General features: G+C 42.9%; 1 protein-coding gene across 2 annotated transcripts in view; it reads left to right on the forward strand.

The window, feature by feature from the left end:
- The window catches only part of GRIN2B (glutamate ionotropic receptor NMDA type subunit 2B), a 401782-nt gene that overhangs the window by 115953 nt on the left and 258485 nt on the right, over positions 1-27344 (forward strand). For both annotated transcript variants that reach the window (XM_047743465.1, XM_047743466.1), the window contains one exon: positions 9828-10256. In XM_047743465.1, the coding sequence (XP_047599421.1) occupies positions 9846-10256 (411 nt within the window). In that variant the 5' untranslated portion in view covers positions 9828-9845. The remainder of the gene's footprint in view (positions 1-9827; positions 10257-27344) is intronic.

Here is a 27344-nt window from a genome sequence, read left to right on the forward strand (position 1 = left end):
TTTTCCTGCTGCTCTGTCCTGTGCTTCTCTTTTTGTCATCCATCACCCATTTGCACTGCTCACTCTCCCCTCCTTAATAGTCAGTGACAAGCCAATAATTTTTATTAACACTTGAAAATGTATTTTGCTGTTAAACCAATATATGCAATTGCCCTAACCAGCTGCCAAATGATAGTAATCAGAATCAGGTTTCACAAGGTTTGGATTTCAGCAGGGCTGCCCACACTGTCCTTTGAGGCATATGAATTAATTATAATTAAAAACCATGTGCAGATGTTAGAAGAGAAACTTTGAACAATTTTGGTGTCTGCTCTTGCAGATTATCAAAGGGGGAAAAAAAACCCATGAATGAACTGTTGCTGGTGAGAGTACAGATAATCATCTACGTTTGTATTACACATTTCTATTAAAATGCACACACAGAAAGTGATTTATAATCCTTTGTTAGTTATCTGTACAACCCTTGTGTTTAGAACTTGGGTGACAGTAGAAGCAATCCTTCTGCTTTGTACGTAAAGCAAGAAGGGACAGCTCAGATCAGAAAGCCCAGATTTAGCCACTGGAAGTGTTGTAGGACAAGGAAGGTGCTCAGATGGTAGGTCAGCTTGGACCAAATAAGAACAAGAAGGCTCTTATTCAGCAGAAGTCCTAAGAAAGAAAATTTCTCTGCCAAGGAATTCAGTGTGACATTAGCCCTTTGCAGTGATGAGGGTGTCTTCACACAGGGGTTGAAAGGACTGGTGGTCTTCAGAAGTGCATTCTTGCCTGCGTTGTATAAGAGGACTTAATGGTTCGTTCATCTGCTGGGTTATGGGTTTACCTGTATGTTTTCCCTTTCTCATCTGTCTTGCTCTTCTCTGATAAAACACTTTCCCAGTAGCAAGTTAACTAAGTCCCTGTTTTCTTTGATTTTCTATAATCATTGTGGCTACGGTATGTTGAAATGCATTTGGCGTTGGTTCTGCACAGGAGTGTCTTTAGATAAGTAAATACCCTAACAGGACTGTTTATTGGCATGCTGGTCACTACATTAGAAATGGATTCAGTATGCTCATGGGATATCTAGGTAGACTTTTCTTTCATCACCAGATTCATGAGCACAGACTCTTAGCACCTGTCCCCACTGCCCAAACTACCAGGATTTCTTACTGGGTTCCTTTCTGAAGAAAGGGCAGGGTCAGTAGAGTTCAGAAGCTCTAAGAGCATAATGATTGATGGTAATAGTGTGAGATTGAAGGAAACAACAATGCAGAGGGAATAATAATGCAGAGAGAAATTTTAGGTTTAAGCCAGCTGAAATCAAAGATTCATGCCTTTTATATGTTATTTCTACAGATTTAGATGATGTTTAGATCATAGTTAGCAGGCCCTAAATGCATTTGGAGGATTGAAATTGGGTTTCCAAATGACCTGAATATATAGACGGCATTGTAATTCATTTGCTAGAAGTAGATATTGGTTTTTTATTTCGGAATAGCATTAGATAGTACATGTTTGACATCTGTGATACTCACACTTTCTGTATCAGATGGTTGGTGAACACATTTATTTCCTGAGCTAAGCATTCTGAGTCAAAAGTACCTTTTTGGTTCAGCATTTTCTCTGCTCCTCTAAATTTGAATTTAGAAAATACAACTCAAAATGGACTTGGAACGTAAATTTAATTTATGTTAATTAAAAATTTTATTTTGGATCTGTCCTGCAGAGTTGAGCTAATCATACTACTTTGTTCATAGCACACTTTTATTACTGGCTCAGATAAGGACATCTTATATAATTAATTAGTTCTTTCCATACCTTTATCTTCCATATACATTTTAGAAAAAGTTAAAAAAATTCCTTTAAAAATCTTGCTTTTAAATTTTGATAGGATTGACTTGAAGTTATAGATTAATTTGGGAGAAAATAGAACTCTGTAATATTGTAATCACATCCATGAATGACGTATATGATTACATTGTTCAAGCCTTTTTTTCATACCCTTGAAAAGAGTTTCAAATGTTCTCTCCAGAGGTCCTATGTATTCTTCGTTAATTCCTAAATAGTTTAGAGTTTCTTTTGCTGTTATGACTATCGTGTTTTCTAGTTGGTTAAAAGAGAGCTATTGATGTTTTCTAAGAGTATTGTTTATCTAGCAATCACACCCTACCCATACTAAAAATAATAGTTTTTAAATTCTATTGGATTTTCTATGTAAAGAATCATCATATCTTCATATAATGCTAGTTTATTTTTCTTATTATAGTTTATTTTTCTTCTTATTCTTCAAAACTTTTGTTTTCAGGGTGCCTGGGTGGCTCAGTTGTTTTCAGCTGGGGTTGTAATCTTGAAGTCATGAAATTGAGCCCTGGGTCGGGTTTCACACACAATGGAGAATCTGCTTGAGATTCTGTCTCCCTTCCCTTCTGCCCCTCCCCTCACTCACACACACTCTCTCCCCCTCTCTCTAAAATAAATAAATAAATAAATAAACCTTTTGTTTTCTTGACTTCTTTTAGTACCAAAATTTCTAGTAGTAGTGATAGCACTAACCTTGGTTTTTCCTGAATGCCAAAACAAATATGATCAAGTCTTTAGTATCTTCTTGTACCAGGTAAAGATTGATATCTTCTCCATTTCCTAGTATCAAAGAATTTTTTAAAAATATACACTAACATTTATATCATAAATAGATTTTTCCCTCAATCAAATGTGTTTCCATCATTTTTTTTTTGAGATAGTCATGTAAATAACTCCCTTAATCCATTAAGGTGGTAAGTTATTTTGGTTTATATTTTGAAGTTAAGCCATCCTTACATTCCTGGTATAAACCACACTTGATTATAATTATGATCATTTTTATTTTAATTTTTTTAAGATTTTATTTATTGGAGAGAGAGAGAGAGTGCACAAGCATGGAGAGGGGCAGAGGGAGAAGCAGACACCCCACTGAATGGGGAGCCTGATATGGGACTCGATTCCAGGACCCAGGGATCATGACCTGAGTCAAAGGCAGACACTTAACCAATGAGCCACTCAGCCGCCCTGATTATTATTATTTTTAAAATATACTATTTTTTTTTGTTTAGCTAATATTTTCTTTGGAATTTTTTTTTTTTTACCCTTATGTTTATAAGTGAAAGATGATAATCTTTTCTTGTACTTTATCTGGATTTAGAACTAAACTTCTTTTGTTTTTCTATTTTGTTCAACTTACAAGAACAAGGCTCTCCACTTCTTAAAGGTTTGGTAGGCCTCTGGGCATCTGGGTGGCTCATCAGTTAAGCTTCCAACTTTTGATTGTGGCTCAGGTCATGATCTCAGAGTCATGAGGTCATGCCCCATGTAAGGCTCCATGCTCAGCATGTGGTGTGTTTGGGATTCTCTCTCTCCCTCTCTCCTGGCTCCTCTCCCTCTTTGTTCACTCTCTCTCTAAAATACATAAATATAATTATTAAAAAAAAAAAAAAAAGCTTGGTAGTCTTCATCTATAAAACCATGCATGCCTGTTCTTATTTTGGCAAAGGCTGAGTGCACGGATGGTAGACGGGTTTTGGTGAATTAGAACTAGGGGACTTTTTTTTTAAATTTTAATTTTATTTTTTATAAACATATAATATATTTTTATCCCCAGGGGTACAGGTCTGTGAATCGCCAGGTTAACACACTTCACAGCACTCACCATAGCACATACCCTCCCAATGTCCATAACCCCACCCCCCCTAACCCCCCTCCCCCCATCAACCCTCAGTTTGTTTTGTGAGATTAAGAGTCACTTATGGTTTGTCTCCCTCCCAATCCCATCTTGTTTCATTTACTCTTCTCCTACCCCCTTAACCCCCCATGTTGTATCTCCTTTCCCTCATATCAGGGAGATCATATGATAGTTGTCTTTCTCCGATTGACTTATTTCGCTAAGCATGATACCCTCTAAGAACTAGGGAACTTTAATAACCAATATATTTTCTTTAATGATTATTAGTATATTCAAATTTTCTATATCTTCTTGAACCATGTTTTGCTTTTTTTATTAGGTATTTATACATTAAGTTTAAAAGCAATTCATTTTCATAATATACTTTTATTATTTTAAATGTTCCATCATACACACACACACACACACACACACACATTGTCCCCTTTTCATTGTCAATTTAATTTACATTTTCTCTATTTTCTGTGATTTGTCTTGTCAGAACTTTGTCTATGATAGTCTTTTAAGCAATTAGCTTTTGGTTTTGTTTTTTCTTATATTTACAGTTACTTGGTTCTAAGTTTTAAAAAGGTTTTTGGATATGTTTTTTTTTTTTTTTTTTAGCTACCTTTATTTTTTAATTTTTAAAAAATTTTTATTTATTTTTTAAAGTTCTTTTCAGTGTTCCAGAATTCATTGTTTATGCACCTCACCCAGTGCTCCATGCAATACTTGTCCTCCTTAATACCCACCACCAGGCTCATACCACCTCCCAGCCCCCTCCCCTCCAAAACCATCAATTAGTTCCTCAGAGTCCACAGTAATTTAGTCACTTTAATAGAAAAATGGCAGTTGTTTCATATTGATTCTTTAGAATTTATTGGGTCATTTTTGTAAACTTAATATTTTCTGTTCTTCAAAAGAATATATATTCTCTATTGTACATGTTTATCTGGATTTCTGAACTAGAACAAGCTTACGACTCAGGCTTTGTTTTGTTGTTGTTGTTTTCTTCTTCTTTCTTTTCTTTTTCTTTCTTTCTTTCTTTCTTTTTTTTTTTTTTTTTTTTTTTGAGGCAAACAGTGAGAGGTGGGGCAGGAGTAGAGGGAGAGGGAGAGAGAGAATCTGAAGCAGGCTCCATGCCCAGCTGGGAGCCTGGTTTGGAGTTTGATCTCACAACCCCAAGATCATGACATGAGCCAGAATCAAGAGTCTGATACTTAACCGACTGAGCCATTCAGGTGACCCTCAGGCTTTGTGTTTTTGATCATTTATGTCATTGCTTATAGTTTGTCTGTTGGATTTATCTGTTTCTCCCCAGGTATTTTAGCTCCTACCTCACACATGTTAAGCCTAGATGTTAAGATTCTGGTATGATTATGATTATTGTAACCTTTTGGTACCTGTATGTGACATCTCTCATTGTCCCTTCTAATATTTTCACATTTGGACTGTATCTTGGTATTAAAATTTTGATAGCTATTCCTACCTCCAGGAAGGTTATACTCATTTATGCTTCACTTGACTTACACTGTGTGAGACTCCTTGTTTCCCCACACTCCCTAATGTTATGAATTCTAGGGCCTCTTTTTATTGGTAGCTTGGGAAACTGGACCTGATGCCTAGTTCTGGCACTTACAATCTTCATTTCTCTCACTGCATGTCATATTCTAATCACAGTTTCCTTAATTGGTTCACTCCAAACAGCATGGTCTTGACTGCATTACAGGATGGTGCTTGGAAATTTGAGTTAATCATCTATTAAATCACATTTTATCCTTCCTGTTGGTGTTGCCCCAGGACTCAGTTTTCTCTGGGGACAGGATTGGCGCAGATCCTCTCTCAGATGTATCTTCCCTTGGAGCTACTGTGGGCCAAGTGTGGATTGGTTCCTGCTGTAGTTACTATGTCCCAGCTGGAGGCACAAACCACAGCTGCTGTGGTCTTCTGCTTGTCAGACATCTGGTGACCCCTCTCCTTGTGCCTCAAGGGGGCAGAGGGATTGGAACTGGGCAGTCATGTCTCCAGTCCCGCCCCTTTGCTGTTGGTTCTGCCTGTGCACCCCAGTGCCTGATTTCTGGCTATCATGGTCTGGGGGTGACGAGCTTCCCTGATTGCCATTACTGACCTTGGCCTGAATGACTCTGAAATTCTGCTGCACTTGACTGGTAAGCCAAGTGCAGCCAAGTAATCGAGCCGAGCTTGCTGCTACCCTGAGGCCATTATGGGGCATGTTGTTCCGGGAGTTATATCTGTCCAGGAGCTAATATGTCTTGCCCCGCTGTGACATTCTTCTTAACATTCCTCTCAGCCTCAGCCTGCCTTTCTCTTACCCCGCCTCCCACATGCTGACTTTCTGCTTTCACAAACAGCTAGTCTCCTTGAACAACTTCTGTAGAAACTTAAAGGTAACATCCTTTGCATCTGTAGAGTACTTTCTATTCTTCAAAGCACTCCCATATACGTTCTGCCATTTGATCCTCACAAGACCTCTTCCAGGTATTTAGGTTAGGGATATATCCTGATTTCCCTGCTGAGGACATGGTGAGAGGATTGGGCAACCGGTTCATCCTCAGGGATGGTGTCACATGTGCAGTTGGGTTCTGGTTGGGTTCTGGTTGGTGATTTTGTTCATTCAATCATTCCTGTATTCGTTTATTCATACACTCTTATTATATTGAGAGGTAGCAGAAAGGGAAGAGCAAGGGTTTGGGGACAGACACGTTTTAATACCACCCCTTATCAGTGGTGTGGACTTTGTCAGGTACTTAACCTCTCAGAAGATCAGGTTCCTCCTTTATAATATAGGGAAAAAGTATGACTTATGGTGTTTATATGTGATTTAATAATACATGTAAGTTAGCTGGCAGTAATAGAGTCCAGCATATGGTAAGTTACAGGTCAAATGTTACTATAAATACATCATCTATAAAGTAGGTTATTATTATAGATAAAAATGGTCAAATGTGGACAATTTTATAATGGTAGAAATTCAGTGGCTTATGTTTGTTGAGTCCTTGCCTGTGGTATATGAGGCCCTGCTAGACCCCAGGCATGCCAACAGAAATGAGAAGGGGTGTTTGTGTGTATCTTCTCTTAGACTGTGGAGGGTAGAGCCTGGGCCTCTTCCAACCCCCAAGAGCAATGTCTGCCAGGTGGTCAGGGCTCCATAAATACTGACTAAGCCTAATAGCCCCTGCCTGCAAGGAGAATACCAGCGAGTTAAGATAGGCAGTCACGTAATCATATAATTACAATAAGCAGGTGTTTAAAAACATGCAGGCTGTCATGAGAGCTCGGAGACGACAGCACTCAGTTCTTCCAAGGCAGAGGGAAGTCCAGTGGAGGGTTGGGGGCAAAGCAGCATCGAGCAGCTCCATCAAGACTCACTGTGGTCTGTCGCGGGAAAGGAGCAGAAGCAATTTGCTTACCTTGGACAGAAATGGACAGCCTGCTTTCTCTCAACTGACCCCCTCCTAATGTGCGAAATTGAGTTTGTATTCAAAGCAGCTTCTCTGTTTGTCTCACCGTCCCTGTGTTGCTGGTATCTGCTTTAATGTATTGCTTTGTAAAGTGCTCTGCTCTGTCCTGAGTATAAAAGAGACTCACTGTAAAACCAGGTTCTATTCTTTGGGCATCAAATCTAGCCATTGCACAACCAAGTCTGATATATTGTGTGAGAAGAAATAGAGGAACCCAAGAAATATTTCAAAAAGAGCAAATAAAACAACAAAATGGGAGAGTGTAGAGTGCATTCAAGTTAATAAACTGTCATGGCAGAGTGGACCACTTTTCAATGTGAGGGAATCTGATTTAGGGACTTGTCACCGTAGGGCCAGAATATTATTGGAATGAAGTTAGCTGCTGGTTTTGCCAAATTCAGGATCTTTTGGTTGTCCTTGAGAGACAGTCTCTGGAATTGAACAGATTATTCTTATCATTATTATTTTGCGAATAGCTCTTTGAGGTGCTCAGCCTCTCTCTCTTCCCCAAATGTTTAGTGCTGCTCACCCCCATACAGCATTGCTTTGCTTTAAGCTCCAGGATGAGGATTGCATGCCCTGGACCTCTTGCTAGGTTGGATACAGTTCATCAGCCTGGGTTTCCAGGGCTCGCAGAGCCTGGAGAACTGTCAGGAGTGAGCTGTGCTCAGGTGAGAACCACTGAGCTACTTGTCTTATTCAGAAGCGATAGACGATCAATACAGCTCTCCTTCTTGGCAGTGTGGAAGGATGAGCACCACAGCAAGAGTTCCAAAATCTTTTCTGCCAAGAACTGGATTGGATTTTGTGCTTCCTCAGCCACAAAATGTCCCCAGCCTCTCATGCCTGAATCCTTAATGCCCTTTGCAGTCAGTCTGCTCAGACTGAATGCTTCTTTATCTTTCTTTTCAATATCCTCATTGTTTTCTTTTTGTTGGTTGAACTCTCAAACTCTCAAAGTTTTTAGATCTCTGGTATCTTACCTTTTCTTTCAAGCAAGTAGGACGTATTAAGCCGCACTTTCATCCTTGATCTTTGTAGAAGAATGAGAGTCCCTGCTCCTGATTTTGGGTACAGTTTGTAGAATATTTCCTTGGAGAACAAAAATGCTATATTTACGTATTGGCATGCTGGTATTATAATATTACTGACCTTGGGAAAATTACATAACTGTTTTGAGCTTCAGTTTCTCCATTTGAGAAATGGGGATAAAGGTGACTAATTTATAGGATTTCTATGAGGAACGAAGAGACGGCTTATAAGGAAATGCCTAACACAGGGCACAGACTATAACAGATGTGCCATAATGATTATTTAAAACAAGTCAAAACAATGTAAGTGGGGTGAGTTCTATTTAAATAAGAAGAGCCCTTGGAGAATGGCAAGAAATGTAAAGAGAAGTGACCAAGCTCTGTAGGGAGCTGTGTCCTCAGTCTGGTGCACAGTGTAAGATTTAGGGGCATACGGGGAAGCAAAAGGCAGGAGTGTGTTGTAGGTAAACAGTGGTGAATTTGTGCAAACATGGAGTCAGTCATCTTAAGGGAGTTGCTGCTATAGGACGCCGTGGAAAATTCTTCTAACGTGGCTCTAACATTACTAGATATCAGTAGTATTTGTCCACATCACCATAGTTTGATATAAAAAATCACAATAAAACTATTCCTTATAGGGGTCCCTAGGCATCGACTCTTATTCTCAGCTCAGGTCTTGATCTCACAGTCATGAATTTGAGCCTACTTAAAAACAAAAAACATAAAACAAAAATCTATTCCTTGTGATAATAGACTATAATAGACCCCAAAAAATGACAATGGAGAGGCAGTGTGGCATAATGCAATGGAATGCAAATTGGCTGAAAAGCCAGAAGATCTGGATTCATGTCTGTTTCACTTAATTGGTACACAGTGTTGGACTTTTTAGCTTCTTTGAGCCTTAACATTAACATCTGTGAATGGGGAATGATAATATCTTATTTTTTTCATTGTTGGTAATTGTTAGGCTCCATTGAGATGTTTTTTAAAGTACTGTCTACGTATTGGTTTTATGTGTTTCTTGTTTTTTGTTTTGTTTTGTTTTGTTTTAGTAGTTGTAAAAGTCAGTTACTTAGAGTTGTTGAAGAATCTTCGGGCTCTTGTCCTCTTTGAGGTGAGCACAGAGTAAAGGGGCTTATGTTTCTGTAGCTCCCCATTGCTGGCTTATCCAGACCATGTTTTGTTCCTAGCCTCTGCTGAGTCCATTTTGCTGCTCATTTGCCTGGTCTCTGCCATTCCCTTGGCCCAAGAGCAATTCAAGGATGGGTTGTGGCAGAAGTGTCAGGGACCCCATAGCACCAGTGAGACCCCTTCTTGAAGACTCCTGCATTTGTGCCCTTGGCATGATTGCCTGGACCCCTTGTGTCCTCTTTCCCTCTTTTGCCTCCGTTTGCTGCCGATGCCCATAGCCGTAGCTTTCATGGTCTTGCTTAAAGATTCCTGATGCTTTTGAAAGTTTCATTTTCTTTCTCCCATTCTGCCTAGCAGACATGAGAGATCGGGGACTAGGCTTGAAGACAGACATGGGGTATGATGATCAGAGAAAGGAGATCAGGCCCTTGACCTTGCAGTATCCAGCCCCTTCCAAGGTAGGTCATGGAGTGGGATCATAATGTAACCATTCTCTCTTTGTGTTTTCAGGGAGTCGACGAGTTGAAGATGAAGCTCAGAGCAGAGTGCTGTTCTCCCAAGTTCTGGTTGGTGTTGGCTGTCCTGGCCGTGTCAGGCAGCAGGGCTCGTTCTCAGAAGAGCCCCCCCAGCATTGGCATTGCTGTCATCCTCGTGGGCACTTCCGATGAGGTGGCCATCAAGGATGCCCACGAGAAAGATGACTTCCACCATCTCTCTGTGGTCCCCCGTGTGGAGCTGGTAGCCATGAATGAGACTGACCCAAAGAGCATCATCACCCGCATCTGTGATCTCATGTCTGACCGGAAGATCCAGGGCGTGGTGTTTGCGGACGACACAGATCAGGAGGCCATCGCCCAGATCCTTGACTTCATATCAGCTCAGACTCTCACCCCCATCCTGGGCATCCACGGAGGCTCCTCTATGATAATGGCAGATAAGGTAAGGGAGGGTGACGGGGGTGGGGCAGGGGGAGGGTTGTGTCAAGAACTGAACGGCGCCTGTGTTTGAATGCAAAACTTGATAAGAGATGGAACGGAACTAGAATGTGCTGAATCAGTAGGTAGATCAGGAATTAGTCCCTTCCTTCAGAGATGAAAGGGACAGGTATTCAGAACTCCTGTAGTCTTCAACAGGGTCCATGTGCTCTTAAATGGACTCCCTGAAATGACGACGAGATGTTGAAGCTCATAGTTGTGTGGTACATTTTCTTCAAATATGTGCATGCGTAGCTCCTTTAAACCTTTAAAGTAAGGCGTGCTCTATTCTTTCCTGGAAACACATATTACTCCCCTGCTCCCCTGCCCCATGCGGGCTCCAAGACTATTAAAAGAAAAATCCCTTGAGGCAGGTTATTTGTCTCCTTGAAGATACAGATATCATGGGGAAGTACTCCTTGCTAAGTTGTCTGTACATGTCACATGTTGATCTACACACCAGAGTGGATTTTAATCCATGGAGCCAGTAGCAGCTGCATTTCTCCATGCTTAGAATTGAAGGCAGTGGTCCTTACCCTTGGTGACCCATTGGGTCCCTTGAGGAGCTTTCAACACTGTGGATGCCTGGGGCGCACGCACACCCAGAGACTGAGTGCTGGCCCGCCGTGCAGCCCGGATGGCCGGCTTCTTGAAAGCTTCCTGCATGATTCCAGTATGTGGTTAAGATTGAGCCCTGCAGCTTTATGGCCTCAAAGAAATTGTAGAGTCTTCTGCATGAATGTTAGGCTAACTGTTCTCTGACAAGCTCATGAGCATCTGATGGTGATGCTTATTCTCTAATTGCAGAAGGTGTTTTGTTTGTGGTTTTGTTTTGTTTTTCCTTTTTTTAAAAAAAGCTTATTCAGAGATTTCCTTTATTGATTATTGCTCATTGCTTAGGTGCAGTGCTCCTCCCATAGGCATTGTCCTTTGCAGTTATCATATCTCAGAATGATTCATTTCACTACAATTGCGGGATTTATTGCTTCTCGTCACTTGGTCTCTATCTTTGCGTTGTCCTTTTCTACTTCTTATCATCACTTCCAGAACTGTAGTTTTGTACTTAAAGGACATGCTGTTGGGTCACTGATGTTTGTAAACACCGCAAAAGCTAGCGCAGACAGGGCAAGAGTGCTCCTTGGCCAGTTGAGAACCACTACAGTGCAGGGTTTAGCAGGCTCCAGCAACCGCGTGCGATCACTACCGCCATCTGTCGGCCGCGGGCAGAGATGACGTGCTTCTGTTAGGGAGCTGCCTTTATTCAATCTAGGAAAGGTCAAGTGGAAGTCTTCAAAGGAGAGGCCTCCGTTGCATATGAAAAAGGTATGCTTCCATTCACCTGGGCAAAGGTAAAGATGTTAGAAAAGAAATTCTGGCACTAGAAGTCCATACTGGGGGATGTGGGATAAACTGAACCAGAATGGAAAATAGAGACCAACTGTGACAAACCCATTGAGTTTTTGCTTCAGATAGATTTTTTTTTTCTTCTTAACATCGTTGTCCTCAGCTGACGATGTTATATTTTCGCAGTGGTATTTTGAGGGCACGATGTTGCACTGAAAGAAGGCCAAGGTAGATGAGCCAAATTTTTTGAATCATAAAGAAGTGCATGCTTATGTTGAAAGCATGACAGGTGAAAATAATTTTTTTTTTTTTTTTGGTTATGCGGGCTGTGGTGCAACTTCCGTTATTTTAGCACTCCCGCCCTCCTGCCCCCATAGGAAAGGTTGCTGGCTACACGGGTTAGTTGTTTCTCTGTTGTGCCTCTTACGAATGTGTAATAACAATATCATCATACAAGGTAAGCTGCAGACCACGTGGAGGGACTGAGCTCTTTTTGTTCATTGATTCGTTCTAGGTGCTTTCGTGTTTACTGTGTGCTCAAGTACATAGTACTTTGCGTGTATTGTCTTATTTTTTTTTAAAGATTTTATTTATTTATTTGACAGACAGAGATCACAAGCAGGCAGAGAGGCAGGCGGGGGTTTGGGGTGGAAGCAGGCTCCCCGCTGAGCAGAGAGCCCCATGCGAGGCTCGATCCCAGGACCCTGGGCTCATGATCTGAGCCGAAGGCAGAGGCTTTATTTATATATTTTTAAGATTTTATTTATTTATTTGACAGACAGATCACAAGTTGGCAGAGAGGCAGACAGAGAGAGTCGGGGAAGCAGGCTCCTTGCCTAGCAGAGAGCCTGATGCAGGGCCCGATCCCAGGACTCTGGGATCATGACCTGAGCCGAAGGAAGAGGCTTTAACCCACTGAGCCACCAGGTGCCCAGCGTGTATTGTCTTATTTAATACTCTTATAACTCAGGGAGCTAAGTGATATTATTTATCTCCTTTTGACATATGGGGAAATTGAGGCTCAGAGTGATGAAAAAACCACAGCCAAAGTGATGTAGCTAGTAGCTGGCAGCCAAGATGTCAACATTGGTTGCTGGCTCCAAAGGCACATGCTCTCTTGCCTCTCCAGAAAAAGGCAAGGCTTGTCAGGGTCTCACGTACCTTCCTATTCTTTACTTTGTCCTTCCCTATATAGCGCCATGGCAGATATTACCTGACTAAAATTCATCCATCACTTGATTCATAATGGCAGAACTGGGATCTGAGGAGAGAAGTAATGAAGAGATGAGATGGCGTAGTGCTTGGATGCAGCCCGAGTCCACAGTGGACCTGTTGGTTCCTACTTCTGGGGGTAAAAGGGAGGACTGAAACCAGTGAGGTGATGGTAAGGAGATCCCTCTCTGGTCCCTTAAACCTCCTGCCATGGCAGCCACACCCAAATATTCCATCTTCTGTTTTTCTCTTTAGTGGTTTTTAGGCAATTTCCTAAAATAGTCTAAAAAATATCTAACTGACTTCTAAGCTGAAAAGATTTCCAAAACATGGGTAGAAAGAAGAAAAGGAAGAAAGAAAGAGGTCCTGAATACCACAGAAACTGGAGAGTGGATGGAAGGCTCATTCCTGAGGGGTCAGACACCCGAATGGGCTGGAAGCTGCTGAGGAGGGTGAGCAGGGGCCTGCCCCCCTCTGGCTGAGCGGGCAGCATCGCCAAGATGCCTGGGATGTCCTCCCCCAGAGGGACATCTGCAGGGTTAAGGGATTTGCATGAAGGCAAATAAAAAGAGTCCCCCAGATCTCAGAGAAATAAGCTTTTGGGGCAAGTTTCAAAAATAAAACATCTCAAGTTCTAAGGCCAGTTTTGTTTTATTTTTTTTTAAATAGAAGTTTATTTTTAAGTACCATGAACATATTTTACAAACCTAGAACGAGGACACGGAGTTTGACAACTATGAATCAACTGTGCGGCCACAGGACAAAACATTTGAAAATGGAACTGATGCAGAAAATCCAAGAAATGCAGCTTTGCCACGGCCTAGTCTTTGAGGTACAGGTACCATCTGAAGGATAATAAATAAGCCCTCCCTTTTGCTTCCCCCTTCTGGAAGATAGGTAATTGCCGTGCCATTTTACCTCAGTTTTGTTGTCGTTAGTTCGCCCAAGTAAAGCCCATTACTAAGTGTTCTATGGACAGTTATATTGTAGGAATAAAGCCCCAATGGAAGGAGTTCGTAATGGAAGAAAACACGGATATGAAGATTTTTGACCGGGGTGCCTGGGTGGCTCAGTGGGTTAAAGCCTCTGCCTTCGGCTCGGGTCATGATCTCAGGGTCCTGGGATCGAGCCCCACATTGGGCTCTCTGCTCAGTGGGGAGCCTGCTTCCCCCTCTCTCTCTGCCTGTCTCTCTGCCTATTTGTGATCTCTGTCTGTGTCAAATAAATAAATAAAATCCTTAAAAAAAAAAAAAAAGACTTTTGACCAAAATAGAGAGAGATACAAATTCAGCATCTGGTCAGATAGCCTTGTACTCAGTTGTTGTTGTTGTTGTTGTTTTGAATATGCTAATTAATGAGTACAAACATTGATCAGTGTTCACTTTCCCAATGAGAAAATATACTCTATACCATGGTGGAAAAAAGCATGGGAGCTGGAAGAGTAGAGCCGTTAGAAGTTCTGAATATGCAATCAGAGCTTGTGTTAGCCATCACCTCTAGATGTGGGAATCTGGACTACTCACCAGCCACTCACTCTTTAAATATTGATCTCCGTGCCTGTATAGAGGGGACCATAATATATATTATAGGGTGGTTGAAGGGAGGAAATACATAGCAAGTGCTTCACTACGTGTCCAGCACAGCATTCTCCTGGCTAAGCTGAAGGTCATATGGAATAATTTGAAGAAAGGGAAGTTTGATGATACATGAAAAGAATGGGAATTGAATAGAGTCCTGGGCAATTGTAGAGATACTTCTGAACTGGAGGCCGACCAAGAAGAGAGGTCAGGTGAAAATCAGGGGAAGGGCTCTGATATGTGGAAGAACAGTGGGACTGGAATCCAGATCCAAGTATGTTTGACTTTAAAAGTTTTTTTTTGGCTGATTTTGAGACTCGCAGTCCACACGCTGAGGAGTCAGAAAAAGGCTGGGATAGTATTCCCTGCCTGGAGGTCTGTTACTCCTCTCCCTTCTTCCCTCCTGCCTTGTACTATACTTGGGGGAAAGATGGGTGGGCCTTTCTCTCTAAGACCCCATACACATGGCAGTGGTGTGGCCCTCACATCTGTGTGGATTCCAGGCCTTTCCACCTGTGTCGGTGGGGTGGGTGTCTTGTTGGCCAACATACCCTCCCTTTTAAAACTAGAGCTAGGGTTTGCTTTCAAGAGACTGGCCAGTTGAAGTCCAGGTGCAGTTTTAATGCTTGGAGAAACTTGGAGAAGCGGGAATTACTTTAGGCATTTATAGACCTGGAAGCACCTGGTGCTAGAAAGTAACGCATGAGCCATCCTGTGTTTCTCCTCCATCCTCCAGGAAGGTGATGACATATCTATAGGAAGGCGGGGGTGGGACACGGAGAGAAGGCAGGCTTTGGCGCCGTTAGTGTGGAGCGAGGTGCCTTCACCAGCTATGTGAGCTTAGTGCTGCTTTTGAAGCTCTCTGAGCCTCGACATTTCCTTTTGCAAGACGGGGACAAAATAACACCTAGTTCTCAGTGGGTAGTGAGCTTTACGAAGCACAGTAGCTTGATAAACTGGAGGCCCTTTCTTGTATCTTCATGTACGAGACCATTTAACGCTTTGAAGGCTGTGGGATCCTCATGTTTTCCTGTTAACTGAAAGAGAAACGCTTGGGTTGTTCATACCCTTCATTTTAGGCCTTGTGGATAAGCAGCGGCTTGGTGGGCTCTGCCTCTGTGGTGATGCATTTATTAATTGTGATACGGGACATGATCAGGACTTATCAAGATGTTAAAAGCTGGGACATATAGTGATTTCAGTAAACTGATACACACAGGGCATAAGCAATGAAGATAAGTCAAGAACATTAAAAAAGAAAGCCTAGCAGAATAAAATAGTGTTTGAGCTTAGGGTCGCTCATAGATTTGGAAGTGTTGATTTATAAGGAAGAGGGAGTTCTTAGATGAGGGACATATTAAAGGTGCTCGGTAGGAAGTAGTGACTTGTTTTACATATAGGGGCAGGGGTACAGTTAATTCACTGTCACCAGCCAGCTTTTAATTGATCATACCAATACCCCTAGAAAACCCCTTCGGTTATGATTTCTACATGAAGAATATATTTTTATTCCCCTTTCTGAGGCTTCTTTAATTCTTTTTGCCTTATTTTTAGACAATAGATCTATGTTTTATTCAAAATTGTATTTTGATTCTGTGGTCTCAGGGTCCAGCATGCATGAGAATCATGTTAAAGGCCAGTTTGATTCCATTTTTTTAGGACAAAAAAATTGTGGCTACAATTCTCTTTTATAGTGACCAAGAACACCCAGATTACTGTGTGTTGTTAGCCGGTTGCAATGAGCAAAGAACTAACATTGATTGGTTATTGACTTTTGTCAAGCTCTGGGCTAGTCACCTTACGTGAGCTTAAAAATGTTATTCTATTTAATTCTTTCACTGCATTTATGAGGCAAGTATTATGTCCTTTTTCACAAATAAGGAAATTGTAGATCAGAGAGGTTAACTGTTTTGCCCAAGACCTTTAGGTGGCGATTTGCTCATATTGGCTTGAACCAATAGGTGCTTACTGGGGTCTCCGAACAAGGCACCTGGAGATGGGGACTGCTGGAGGTGATTCAGTGATCCGGTGAAGTCAGGGCTGACTTCTGGGATTCCCTTGGTATTTTTGTCATGGTTACGAGGATGCTGTCCTAGCTCTAGGCATCGTGCCCATACTCAAGGAAGGAAAAGGCGGGGTGTGGATATTAGATCAGGAGGAATATTCTCCATGTCCCTGACCTCATGAGCTCAAACGAGGTCACGTGGCCAACTCTGTGGGCGTCATGAGGCTTTCTGGTGGAGGTGGCAAAGGGGCAAAGGTTGGGAATGACTTTTGGGATTAGTCAGAAGCATCTCTCAGAGGAAGTAACTGATAGTCTGGGACTTCAACCAATGTCTGTGTGGTTTCAAAGCTCGAACATCTCTCGTGTCATTTCTCTTGGTTCACATTAAATGCTGCTTTTGTGCCCTTTGTCTCATCTCCTCATATTTCCTCCAGAACTGGGACCTTGGCTCATCCGTTATTTCCTTTTTTCCCTTAAGTATCAATTTATTCCTTTCTGCTGGCATTTTCTTTTTCTAGCTTAGTGTTCCTCAGGAGATACTTGGAAATGTTTGGCAGTAGGGATGGGGGGAGGGAGGTTTGAGGTTTCATAATGATTACCTTTGTAAAGTGTATGTGTATGTGTGTGTGTGTGCGTGTGTCTGTGTGCTTTTGGCTCTTAGAACCTGGAAATGGGGCATGTTGAGTGTCCTGCAGTATGTGTGATAGTACCCAACAGTAAAGAATAGGTCTACCCAAAATCCAGTTCTTTTCTTCCCTAAACATATTCAGATCACTCTCATATTAATAAACATAAAGGCCTTCCTTGACCCTAATTCTCCCTCCCTCTTTCTTTTCTTTTGACAGTTTGGCTCCTTAAAAAGTAGTTGGATTGCTGTTTTCACTTCCTTGTCTCTCACTTTCTACAAAACGCCAAATCCAATGAACTTTCTGTCATTCTTGACCTTCTGCAGCATTGAACGCTGTTGACCCTTTTAGTGCTATTCCAAAAATTATGATGACAAGAGTAATTAGGTTTGTCATACATTTGGTGACAGTGGGAAGGAGAATGACTAGAATTTAGAACATGGGTAGGTCATATAAGTGGAAATGTTCTAGTAAGCCACTGGATTTGGACTTGGAAGTAGAGGGAGTGATTTGGGCTGGAAATATAGATATGAGTCTCATTAGTGAGCAGAAGGTAGTGGAAACCAGAAAGGTGAATGAGATGGCTCAGAATAAACAAGTAGAATGAGGAGAGAGGTGAGTCAAGGACAGAAACACCTTGGGGTGCACCATCGTTTGAGGGACAGCCAGAGGGGGTGGGGATGATAAAGGAGCTGATATATTTATATTAGAGGTAAGATGAGAACAAGAAAAACAAAGAAAGAGAGGCATTATAGAGACCAAGAAAGAGTTCTAAGCAGGGTAGTTACCCAGTCTGGAAATCAACCCAGGACACTCCCTTCCCCCTCAGGATGGTTGTGCAAACAGTGAGGAAACCCTGTGATGGTCCTCTTCCCTCCGGGCTCTGCAATGACTGATGACGTCAGTGCTGGCCCTCCTCCGCCCTTGTCTACACTGCCACATGGTAGGGTCCCTCTGTGATCCTTCAGAAACTCAAATCTGATTGTTAAACACTTTTGCTTAAAACTCTGCCCTGGTTCTCCACAGCTTGGAACAAGACATCCTCTTTGATCTGGTCCCAGGCTACCTCTCCAGGATTTTCTCTTAACCTCCCCGCCCTTGAAGAGTAATGTCAAGCCACACTAAATTATTTATCACTCCCTGACTGGTCCTTGCTGTTTCGCATCTCTGTGCCTTTGTTTGTGCTGCTTCCTTGCCTTAGAATCTCCTCTGCCCTGTCCATCCAGAAACACCTACTCACTTTCCAAGAGAAGTTGTGGCACTTCTGTGAACTCTCTTCTGACTCTTATCTTCGTAGGATTTACTTTTTATCCCCCCACTCCATGTGTGCCCTATTTATGCTTTTATCATATCCTGTCTTATTTACACATCTGTCCCACTCGTTCTACGATGAGCCCATTGTAGATCAGGGCTATACTTTACTAATTTTTGTATTCCTAACACATGCCATTGTGTCTAATGCCATAGTCGTAGCTAACTTTGATGAAACAGTTAACAATGATTAAACTCTGTGCTCTATATACACTGTAATGGGTTGAATCATGGCCCCCCCAAAAGATGTGTCTGTGTCCTAACTCTGGTAACCAGGAAATATGACCTGATTTGGAAAAAGCCTTGGCAGATATCATTAAGTTAAGGATCTCTGGGATCTCACTGCCGAGGTTGTTTCCCAGCTTTGCCGTTTACTGTGTGATCTCTGGTAAAGTACCTAACTTCTCTGAGCCTTCGATTCCTCCCTATAAAATGGTCATATAAATAGATCCTATTTCTTAAGGGTATTAAGTATGGTTATTGAAAGTGCTTCGAAAAGACAGTGAGTGTGGGTCTATAAGAAGTTTTTGGTTAAGTCTCCATTGAGTAAATGAGTGAGGACGGTGATGTAAATAGAAACCCAAGCTGTCATAGTGATCTGAACTCACCTCGTTCTGTGCTGCTTGGGCATGAACTTTGGGAGCTCTGTCCAAAGTGCTCTGACATTCTGGAACCCCCCACACCTACCCCAGGGCCTGGGCCAATGCTGAAAGGATGAGGTGTCAGCATTCTGGGCATCTGCTTCACTACTGGGGCCTTCGGTGGAACTTTGGGGCAGTGAGGGCTGTCTTTTAGCGCCCTGGGACTTCCCTTTACACACTCCTCTCCTGGTTTTTGTTCTCGCTTCTTTGTTTTGTGTGCATGTGCATGCGTGTGCTCGCATGAGTGCAAGTGCACATTTGTGCGTTTGCAAATGTGGTTGCTGCTCTCTCTCTTTTTTTTTTAAGATTTTATTTATTTATGTGACAGAGAGAGAGAGAGCACAAGTAGGCAGAGAGGCAGACAGAGAGAGGAGTGGGGGGAAAGCAGACTCCCTGCTGAGCAGAGAGCCCGATGCGGGCTCGATCCCAGGACCCTGAGATCATGACCTGAGCCGAAGGCAGCGGCTTAGCCCACTGAGCCACCCAGGCGCCCCGGTTGCTGCTCTCTTAATCCTTTCCTGTGCCCAGGATGTTGCATCTCATCCAGGGCTGCCCTCCCAACCCTAGGTCCTCCTGCTTTTAGATTTTTCTTCTTCTGTACCCTCGGGTCAAAATTCCTGCTGCTTTTCTTTTTATTCTCTTTCATTCTGTAATTTCTGTAGCCCTTATCATGGCTATAATTAATCATACTAGTTTTTTTTTTTTTTAATTAGCTGCCTGTCCTGCTAGACTATAAGCTTCATAAGGGCAGGAACTATGGCTTTTTCATTTTTATATCCCCAGAACCTCACATGTAGCGTGGCACACAGTAAGCCGTTAATACATTTATTAAACGTATGGATGAATTAATTATTTCAGTGCAGCAGATGTCAGCTGCAATTAAGAGAAAAGTATTTTAAACCCAGATGAAAATGGATGAAAGAATTAATCTCTGGTTGCTTGAAAATACATTTCTGTCTCTCTCTAAGCTGGTATGGCCATCCCCCCTCTCCTTCTCACATCTGTCAGATGCTGGCAGTCATCAACTCGCCACTCACTTTGAGAGTTTTAACACCGATGTCCATGTTATTTCTAGCTCCCAGACATGGCAAAAGGGCCACTTCAAGTTAGGGGTGCATTCTGAGGTAGCAGAGCGAAACTTCCATGCCAAACAGTTGGGGGACAGTGATAATCTTGACTTTATTAGCGTACTTTTAAAAGAAGAAGCATTTTTTTAAAAGTTCTGGAAGATAAACATATGCGATTCACATGACATACTAATATCACCAACTAAATTTAATCAATGCAATTAAGTTTCCAAAGGTAGTAGCAAGAGATTTTGAAACTTTAAGCAAACAGAATCCTTTCTCCTTTTTTTATTCATTCATTCAAAAAATATTTATTAGGGGGTGCCTGGGTGGCTCAGTCAGTTAAGCCTGACTAATGCCTTTGGCTCAGGTCATGATCCCAGGGTCCTGGGATGGAGCCCCTCATCAGGCTCCCTGCTCAGCAAGGGGTCTGCTTCTCCCTCTCCTTCTGCCTGCCCTATCCGTGTTCTCTCTCTTTCCCTTTCTCTCAGATAAATAAATAAATACAGAAATCTTTTTTTTTTAAAAGGGGCTGGAGCAGAACCAAAGAGCAAGAGTCCCTGATACTTTTTTTTTTAAAGATTTTATTTATTTATTTGACAGAGAGAGAGCACAAGTAGGCAGAGAGGCAGGCAGAGAGAGGAGGAAGCAGGCTCACTGCTGAGCAGAGAGCCTGATGCGGGGCTCAATCCCAGGACCCTGAGATCATGACCTGAGCTGAAGGCAGAGGCTTAACCCACTGAGCCACCCAGGTGCCCCAAATACAGAAATCTTAAAAAAAAATTTTATTAGGCATCTACTGGATGTCAGGAACTGTCCAAGGTTCTGGAGCTATGGCCCACAAGAGAGACACATCCTCATGGTGCACTGACTGACAATAAACAAAGATATAAATTAAACAATATTATTTTAGAGGTAATTTTTTAAATGAAAATAGCAGGTAGGGGTATCATGTAGGGCTATTTTAGGGTTGTCAGGGTAGGTCTCAGGGGAGGTAGCCCTTGAGATATGTATGAAGGCCTTGAAAAGGCATGTTTTTGTTGTTTGTTTGTTTGTTTTTTGATGAGTATCAGATGGTCAGGAAAATTAATTGAAGGGTGGTAGGCAGTGGGGGACAATGGTAGAAAATGAGGCCGAAAGGTACCATGTAGGGCAGATCATGTAGGGCATGAGAGTCTTGGAGTGGAGTTGGTTATTTTTCAGTTCAGTCCAGAAGGTGTAAGAAGGGAGTGATATAACTTGACTTAGCCTCTTTTCTGGTTGGAGATCAATAGTATAGTGGATTGAATATATACCTTGGAGGCATTTTAAGGCATGTCTCCACATTTCAGAAGCTTGGTGACCTTTTGCTATGTTGTGTGACTTCTGTGATCTTGGGTTTTGTTTTGTTTTTTTTTTTTTTTTTTTTTTTCATTGCTATGAGGGTGGTAATATTCATCAACTTCAAAGAGTTATTATGAGATGAAATGAAATAACCTTTAAAGGACTCATTACTTCGCCAGGTACACACCTGGTTTTGAATAAATGGCTGGTAGTGTCATTTTTAGTAGCACTGAAATACAAATTCCTCGTGAATCAGGAATGATTTTCTTTTGATATATCTATAGATTACACAGGTTTCTATTTTGTTTCATTGTTTTTAACAAAGTTTGCTTCCAAAACTGCAAACAAATTAGCAGAGTATCATAGGCAGTCAGAAGCATTAGCCGCCTGTTGTTTCCAGCTGTTGGAATTACTGTCCTGTGGCCAGTTCCTGGGCTTGTGTCTACATAGTTGCACAATATATATAATATATATATATTATGTGGATATGAAATTATATATGATATAATTTCCCCTTTTCCCAAATGGAGGTGATGGCACTGAGAAGAGTGGCATTGGGAATGGTGCAATTGGGGTAAGATGTTGGGCTGAGAGAGGTGTGGCCATTGAGAATGGGAGTTAGTGTGATGGCTCAGCCATTCAGTGCAGCTTGCCTTGACCTGAGGACTTCTGGCACCACCCTTCCACCCCCAAGTCCTCCTGGCCTGCCACCATGTGTCTTGGATGTATTCTGTTACCTTGACAACATGTTGTCCAGAGTTGTAAGGCACAGCAGCCTTCAATGTCAGAGCGTCATCATGTTGCTAGGATAACAGACTTCATGGAAAGCCAGGCTCCACTGGAGTTCCTGCATGCTTCTGCCACCCACCCCTCCCTCCTCCTCCTTCTGCCTGCCCGTATGTCCACTGCCTTCCGTCTGTTCTCTCACTTCTTCTGCCTTCACAGATCAACTGTATACATGGTCCTTCCAGCTCCCTCCAGCCCCTCAGCCTTTATTCACTTGCCACTCAATGTAGTGTTCCCACTACTTATATAAAAGCAAATATTGTCAATTCTCAAACAATAAAGCTGCATGACTTAAGAATCCGAGGGGATGGTGGGAACAAAGGAGTTACAAAACACCCAGAAACAGGAGAAAGGAACTTGATAGAATTTCTTTAGTCCAATTGTACAATGTGTTGAAGTGGTTCTTACATTGACTGGACCTGAGAATTAACAGAGGGTTTTATTTTATTATTATTATTATTATATTATTATTTTTAATATGAATTTTCTGGTTCCATACCCAAGTATTCTTTTGGAGTAAATCCCACTAATTGCTGTTCTCACAAATTTCCGTTAAGGGATTCTGCGATACTGCCAGGTTTGGGGACCACTGGTGAGTAGAACACGGCATATTGTTCTGTTGATAAAATTTTCTGAATATCAGTATCTATCTGTTGAGCTTTTCTGTTTATGGTCCCCAGTGTAATACATTCATGTGGCTGCTTAATAATTATTAAAAAGCAGGAAGAGGAGTTGGAGAAAGTTGAGAAGAAACTAATGAGGAAGAGGAGAGGGCAAGGGAGGAGCAATTGGAAATTATAAGGAGAAGCCATGGAACTGGGAATGGGGGAAAATCAATCAGCAGATTGATTTTGACCTTGACGTCAGGTTCAAGGACCTCTTTGTCTCTGAGTTTCAGCTAGAATGCAGGCTGTGAAGTGTCTTGGTCTTGGCTCACTTCACATGCTCTTTGGGGTATGTTGGGACTCCTGGATTTTCCCTGATTAGTAAAAGACCTAGGTGGGGCCTAGATCTGGGGTTTCAGAAGAAATCAGCTTCCTCCTGTTCCCTCCTTTAAAAAAACTAAGTGCCTACTACATGTTAGTGGCACACTTTATAGCAGACAGGGTTTTCCCTACATTGAGAAGATTTAACCCTCAAAGGAGCCCTAGGATTTTGGTAGGAGGATTATTCTCCTTCTTTTACAGATTGAAGAAACTGAGGGTAGGAAAGGAAGGTTAAGTGGCCCGTGGTGACACACTGGTCATAGCAGTATGGAAACGGGACTCCTTGCCTGAGTGACAGTAAAGCCCGTGGAATCAGCAGTGTGTTGCACTTCCTCTTGAACACTTTCCTTTGCTTGGTCTTCCTGGGACATCTAGCTTAACCCAGGAAGGGAATAGCCCAGCTGTCCAGACAGTTGACTGGACTTAGGCAAAGGTGGTTCCCTCCTCTCACAGTCCTTCTCAATTAGAATGCAAACATTCAGAACAAGAGGTCAGCTCTGAAGGCGGGAGGAGAGTAGAATGGGAGATAAGAAGCAGAAAGGGAAGGAACATTGGACGAGAAAAGGACTTGGGGCTGAGCAAACCTGTCAGGTCAGGCCCAGTCTGATGGGGCCTGGGACGGAAGCTGCATGGGGGCCCTGGTTCTTTCCAAACTCTGGACTCTCAGGAGTGGGCCTAGATCCTGAAGCCCAGGACACTGTGAAGGGTTTGCCCCAGAATTGGACTCTGGGGTCAGATCAGACTCTTCACTGATGTTTCTGGGGTTGTGGGGGTGGATTTTTTCCCCTAGCTTTTGCTGTGTATCAGGAGAAAGTGAAATCAGATGTATGTTAGTCTAAGACTCATCTCAGCAGTTGAGGAATCTGACAAAGAGTAAGAATATCTCTGTCTCACGGTCCTGGATGGCTGTGGGTCTCAGAGCAAACTAGATCCTCCTACTTCCTGAATGGCCTTAGAGAATCCACTGTAACTACTGTTACCTTGGACCAAAATCCTTACCAGTTCCTAAAGGGGGTACCCAAAGGCTGCTTCAACAGACGCCTCATCATCCCCTTCCTCTGAGACCCACCTTTTCCCTCGGCCTTCTGCATGTGCTCTCCCTTTTAGTTTCCCCAATGATCAAAGGCCTGTTTCTGTGCCAGAGTGATAGGTGTCTGAATGGTATCTGGTGTCAGGGTAGAGGGACAGATATCTAGGTGGGCACAGGCAACACGTGTGAGAGGCAGATTTATCTCTCAGTATGGCAGCCTATTCCAAAGTGGGAGAGTCCATTTGTCTCCTCCTCTTCTGATTGGGACAACACACAGCACACAGAGCGTACTCGGTACGTATTTGTGGGTAATGATATATCCTTTGAAATCAGATGGGAACAGGCCATATGCTCTTGGAAAAGGGCCTACATTGCAAGGTGGGATGGATGAGTGAAATGTGTTTTTGCAAGTTCTTTTCATCTCTAACATCTGTGATCCTGTGAATAATTCTCTTCCCCTTGGCCCCTGCTGGCTGCTTGCTTGGGATCCCTGCCAGAGCCCTCCCTAGCAGCCCCTCTGCATAGAGATCACAGAGGGTCTCCCACTCTGGGTGGATGGTTCTGGAAGCTGAAGTTGCTACTGGAAGTAGGAAAGAAGGTATGTATCCCAGGGTCAGAGCCCAGGGAGAGAGGAGTTTGAGCAGAAGTGTGAGTGCCCATTTCCTAGAACCAGGCAGGAGAGGTGTGGGGGAACTTCAGCTGAACTTGTCAGCAGCAGCAACAGTAGCAGCTCTGGCTACACACATGTTGCCGTGGAAGCTTTTCTCAGTCTGAGCAGCAGGACCCAAGACAAGGCTCTGCAGGGTAGAGAGCAAGGATGGCGACCAGAGTCCCAGTTCTCATACCACCCTCCCGCCAAACCATTTCCCCAAGGACAGCTAGTGTCTGTATGAGGAGAAGCTGAAAGATAGGAATACTACTTGTTTTTTTTTTTTTTAAGAGATTTATTTATTTATTTGAAAAAGAGAAAGAGAGCTTGTGTTTTTGGGGGGTGCATAGGAGGGAGTGAGAGGAACAAGCAGACTCTGGGCTGAGCGTGGAGCTGGTCATGGGCTAGATCCCACAACCCTGAGATCATGACTCCAGCCAAAACCAAGAGTCAGATGCTCAATCTGCTGAGCCAACCAGGTGCCCCAAGAGATAGGAATACTGTTGTAAATGCCCTGGTCTCTGATCACTGTTGTTCTGAGACGAGATTGGTGATGAAGAAATGAAGAAATTCATCATTTCTTTGGTGATGAATTTCACCAAGGAAAGCAGTGTGGCCTTTGGGTTCTGGACATTGTTTCTTTGGGCCCTTCAGTTTCTGTGCCCAAGGGGAAGTAGAGTTGCAGTAGGCAGAGAGAGCGAAGCAGGCTCCCCTCTGAGCAAGGAGCCCAATGTGGAACTCAGTCCTGGGACCCTGGGATCATGACCTGAACTGAAGGCTGGTGCTTAACTGGCTGAGCCACTCAGGTGCCCCAAGCCATTTCAATTTTGCACACCACACAGAGAGGGCTCAAATCTGACTTTGCACTAAGAATTCTTCTCTGCCTTTTACTGCCCCCTGAGAGTCACCTTCTAACCTTGGGTCCTTCTTTGTTTGTCCCTCTCTTAGATTCTTTGATTTCTTCTCTCTGTGCTCCTTTCCCTCCCCTCCCTGCTCCCTGCCCCCCGCATCATCTCATTTCTGGTTCGTGTTTCTCTGTCCTTCTCTCCCGTTGTCCTCTCCCCTGTCTCCTGTGACCCACTCTTGCACGTGACTTAGACTTTATGTGGTGCATGAAAGCCGTCTTCATGCTTCATCCTGTCAGCATTGAGGTCCCTCAATGGCCTACCTTAAGACCTGGCATAGTTAGAAGTTCCCAGGCGGTCTGATCTTGACTTTTGGAGCTGACAAGTGTTAGTTCTACAGTCTGTGGCAAGTTGGTTCAGTTGCTCAGACCTTGGCACGTAATGAGGCCAAACAAGGATGTGTGTCCTGTCTCTGTAGAACCCTGCGCGCTCTCTCTCTCCTGACAGAGATGACTTCCAGCCACCAGCTTTCATTTTCACGCCCTTGGTCCCAGAGGGGGTGTGGCTAAGGGGCTGCGGCTGGATCAGTGCCTCATTTATTGGTAACAGACATCGGTGATAACATTACATATTTTTAATTAATATGTTTATTTTGAGGTAATTGTAGATTTACATTTTATGTTTTTTTAAGGCCTACAGGTATGTACACAGATTAGCTCTAGGACTCAGGCCCAGGCAGACCTGGACTCAGAGTCTGGCTCTCTTCCTCATTAATTCTGTGACCGTAGCCTGGTTACTTAACTTTTCTCTGCCTCACTTTCCTTTGCTGTGAAATAATGATAAAAAAGAACTGGCCTCTTTTAGTCTCCCTCTGCCTGCACTTCTTCCTCTTCCTCTTTTGTTACTAAATCTATTCTGGTACACTGTTTTTCTTCTTTCTTGTTCTTTCATTTTACCAGTGTCTCTAGAACACTTCCTCCCTCCCATTCTCCTTTTATCCCTGTTTTGTGCATCTCTTTCCATTTTCCTGACTCCTGGCCCATTGCTCTGCCTCCATTTTTGCTTCCTCCATCATCACCCCTCATTGAATTTCCTTCCCAAGGCACGTTTCTTGATCCATTTCCTCTGTCATTCACTGTTTCTAGGCCCTTTGTGGCTTCTGGGAGAATGTGCAACCCTTAATTATTTATAAGCATGAGAGGATAATTACAGAAATGATTTAATTACTTTTTCACATAGGTCCTAATAGCGGCTGCTGGGCTAGGTGATGGTGGAGTTGGAGCATATCAGCAGGCACACTTGATAGGAGGAAAGCGTTGGTTTAAGTGGGTTTGAGGTGTGGGTGCGGCTGTAACATGTCTGTAGAAGATTTAATATCCTATGTCAAAGAACTGAAAAAAGAATCCCACAATAGGCAGTTATGCACAGCTAGGATTATGTAAAATGGGAGGTACATGTCACTTAATTGAGGGGAGAGGGACTGGGGCTATTGTTTTAAAAATTCACCTTGGATCGGGTAGGTAGTATGGTGGATGGAGTACTATTGCTCATTTCGGGTGGGGGGAGGAGCTCCTTCTGGCTTTTCTGTGGGGCTGAATAGGATGTTCATTTAGTGGCATTGGGGCTACAGTGGAAAGAGCCTAGATGGAAC

Source organism: Lutra lutra, chromosome 8 (assembly GCF_902655055.1).
Source record: "Lutra lutra chromosome 8, mLutLut1.2, whole genome shotgun sequence".
In the NCBI taxonomy this organism is placed as follows: domain Eukaryota; kingdom Metazoa; phylum Chordata; class Mammalia; order Carnivora; family Mustelidae; genus Lutra; species Lutra lutra.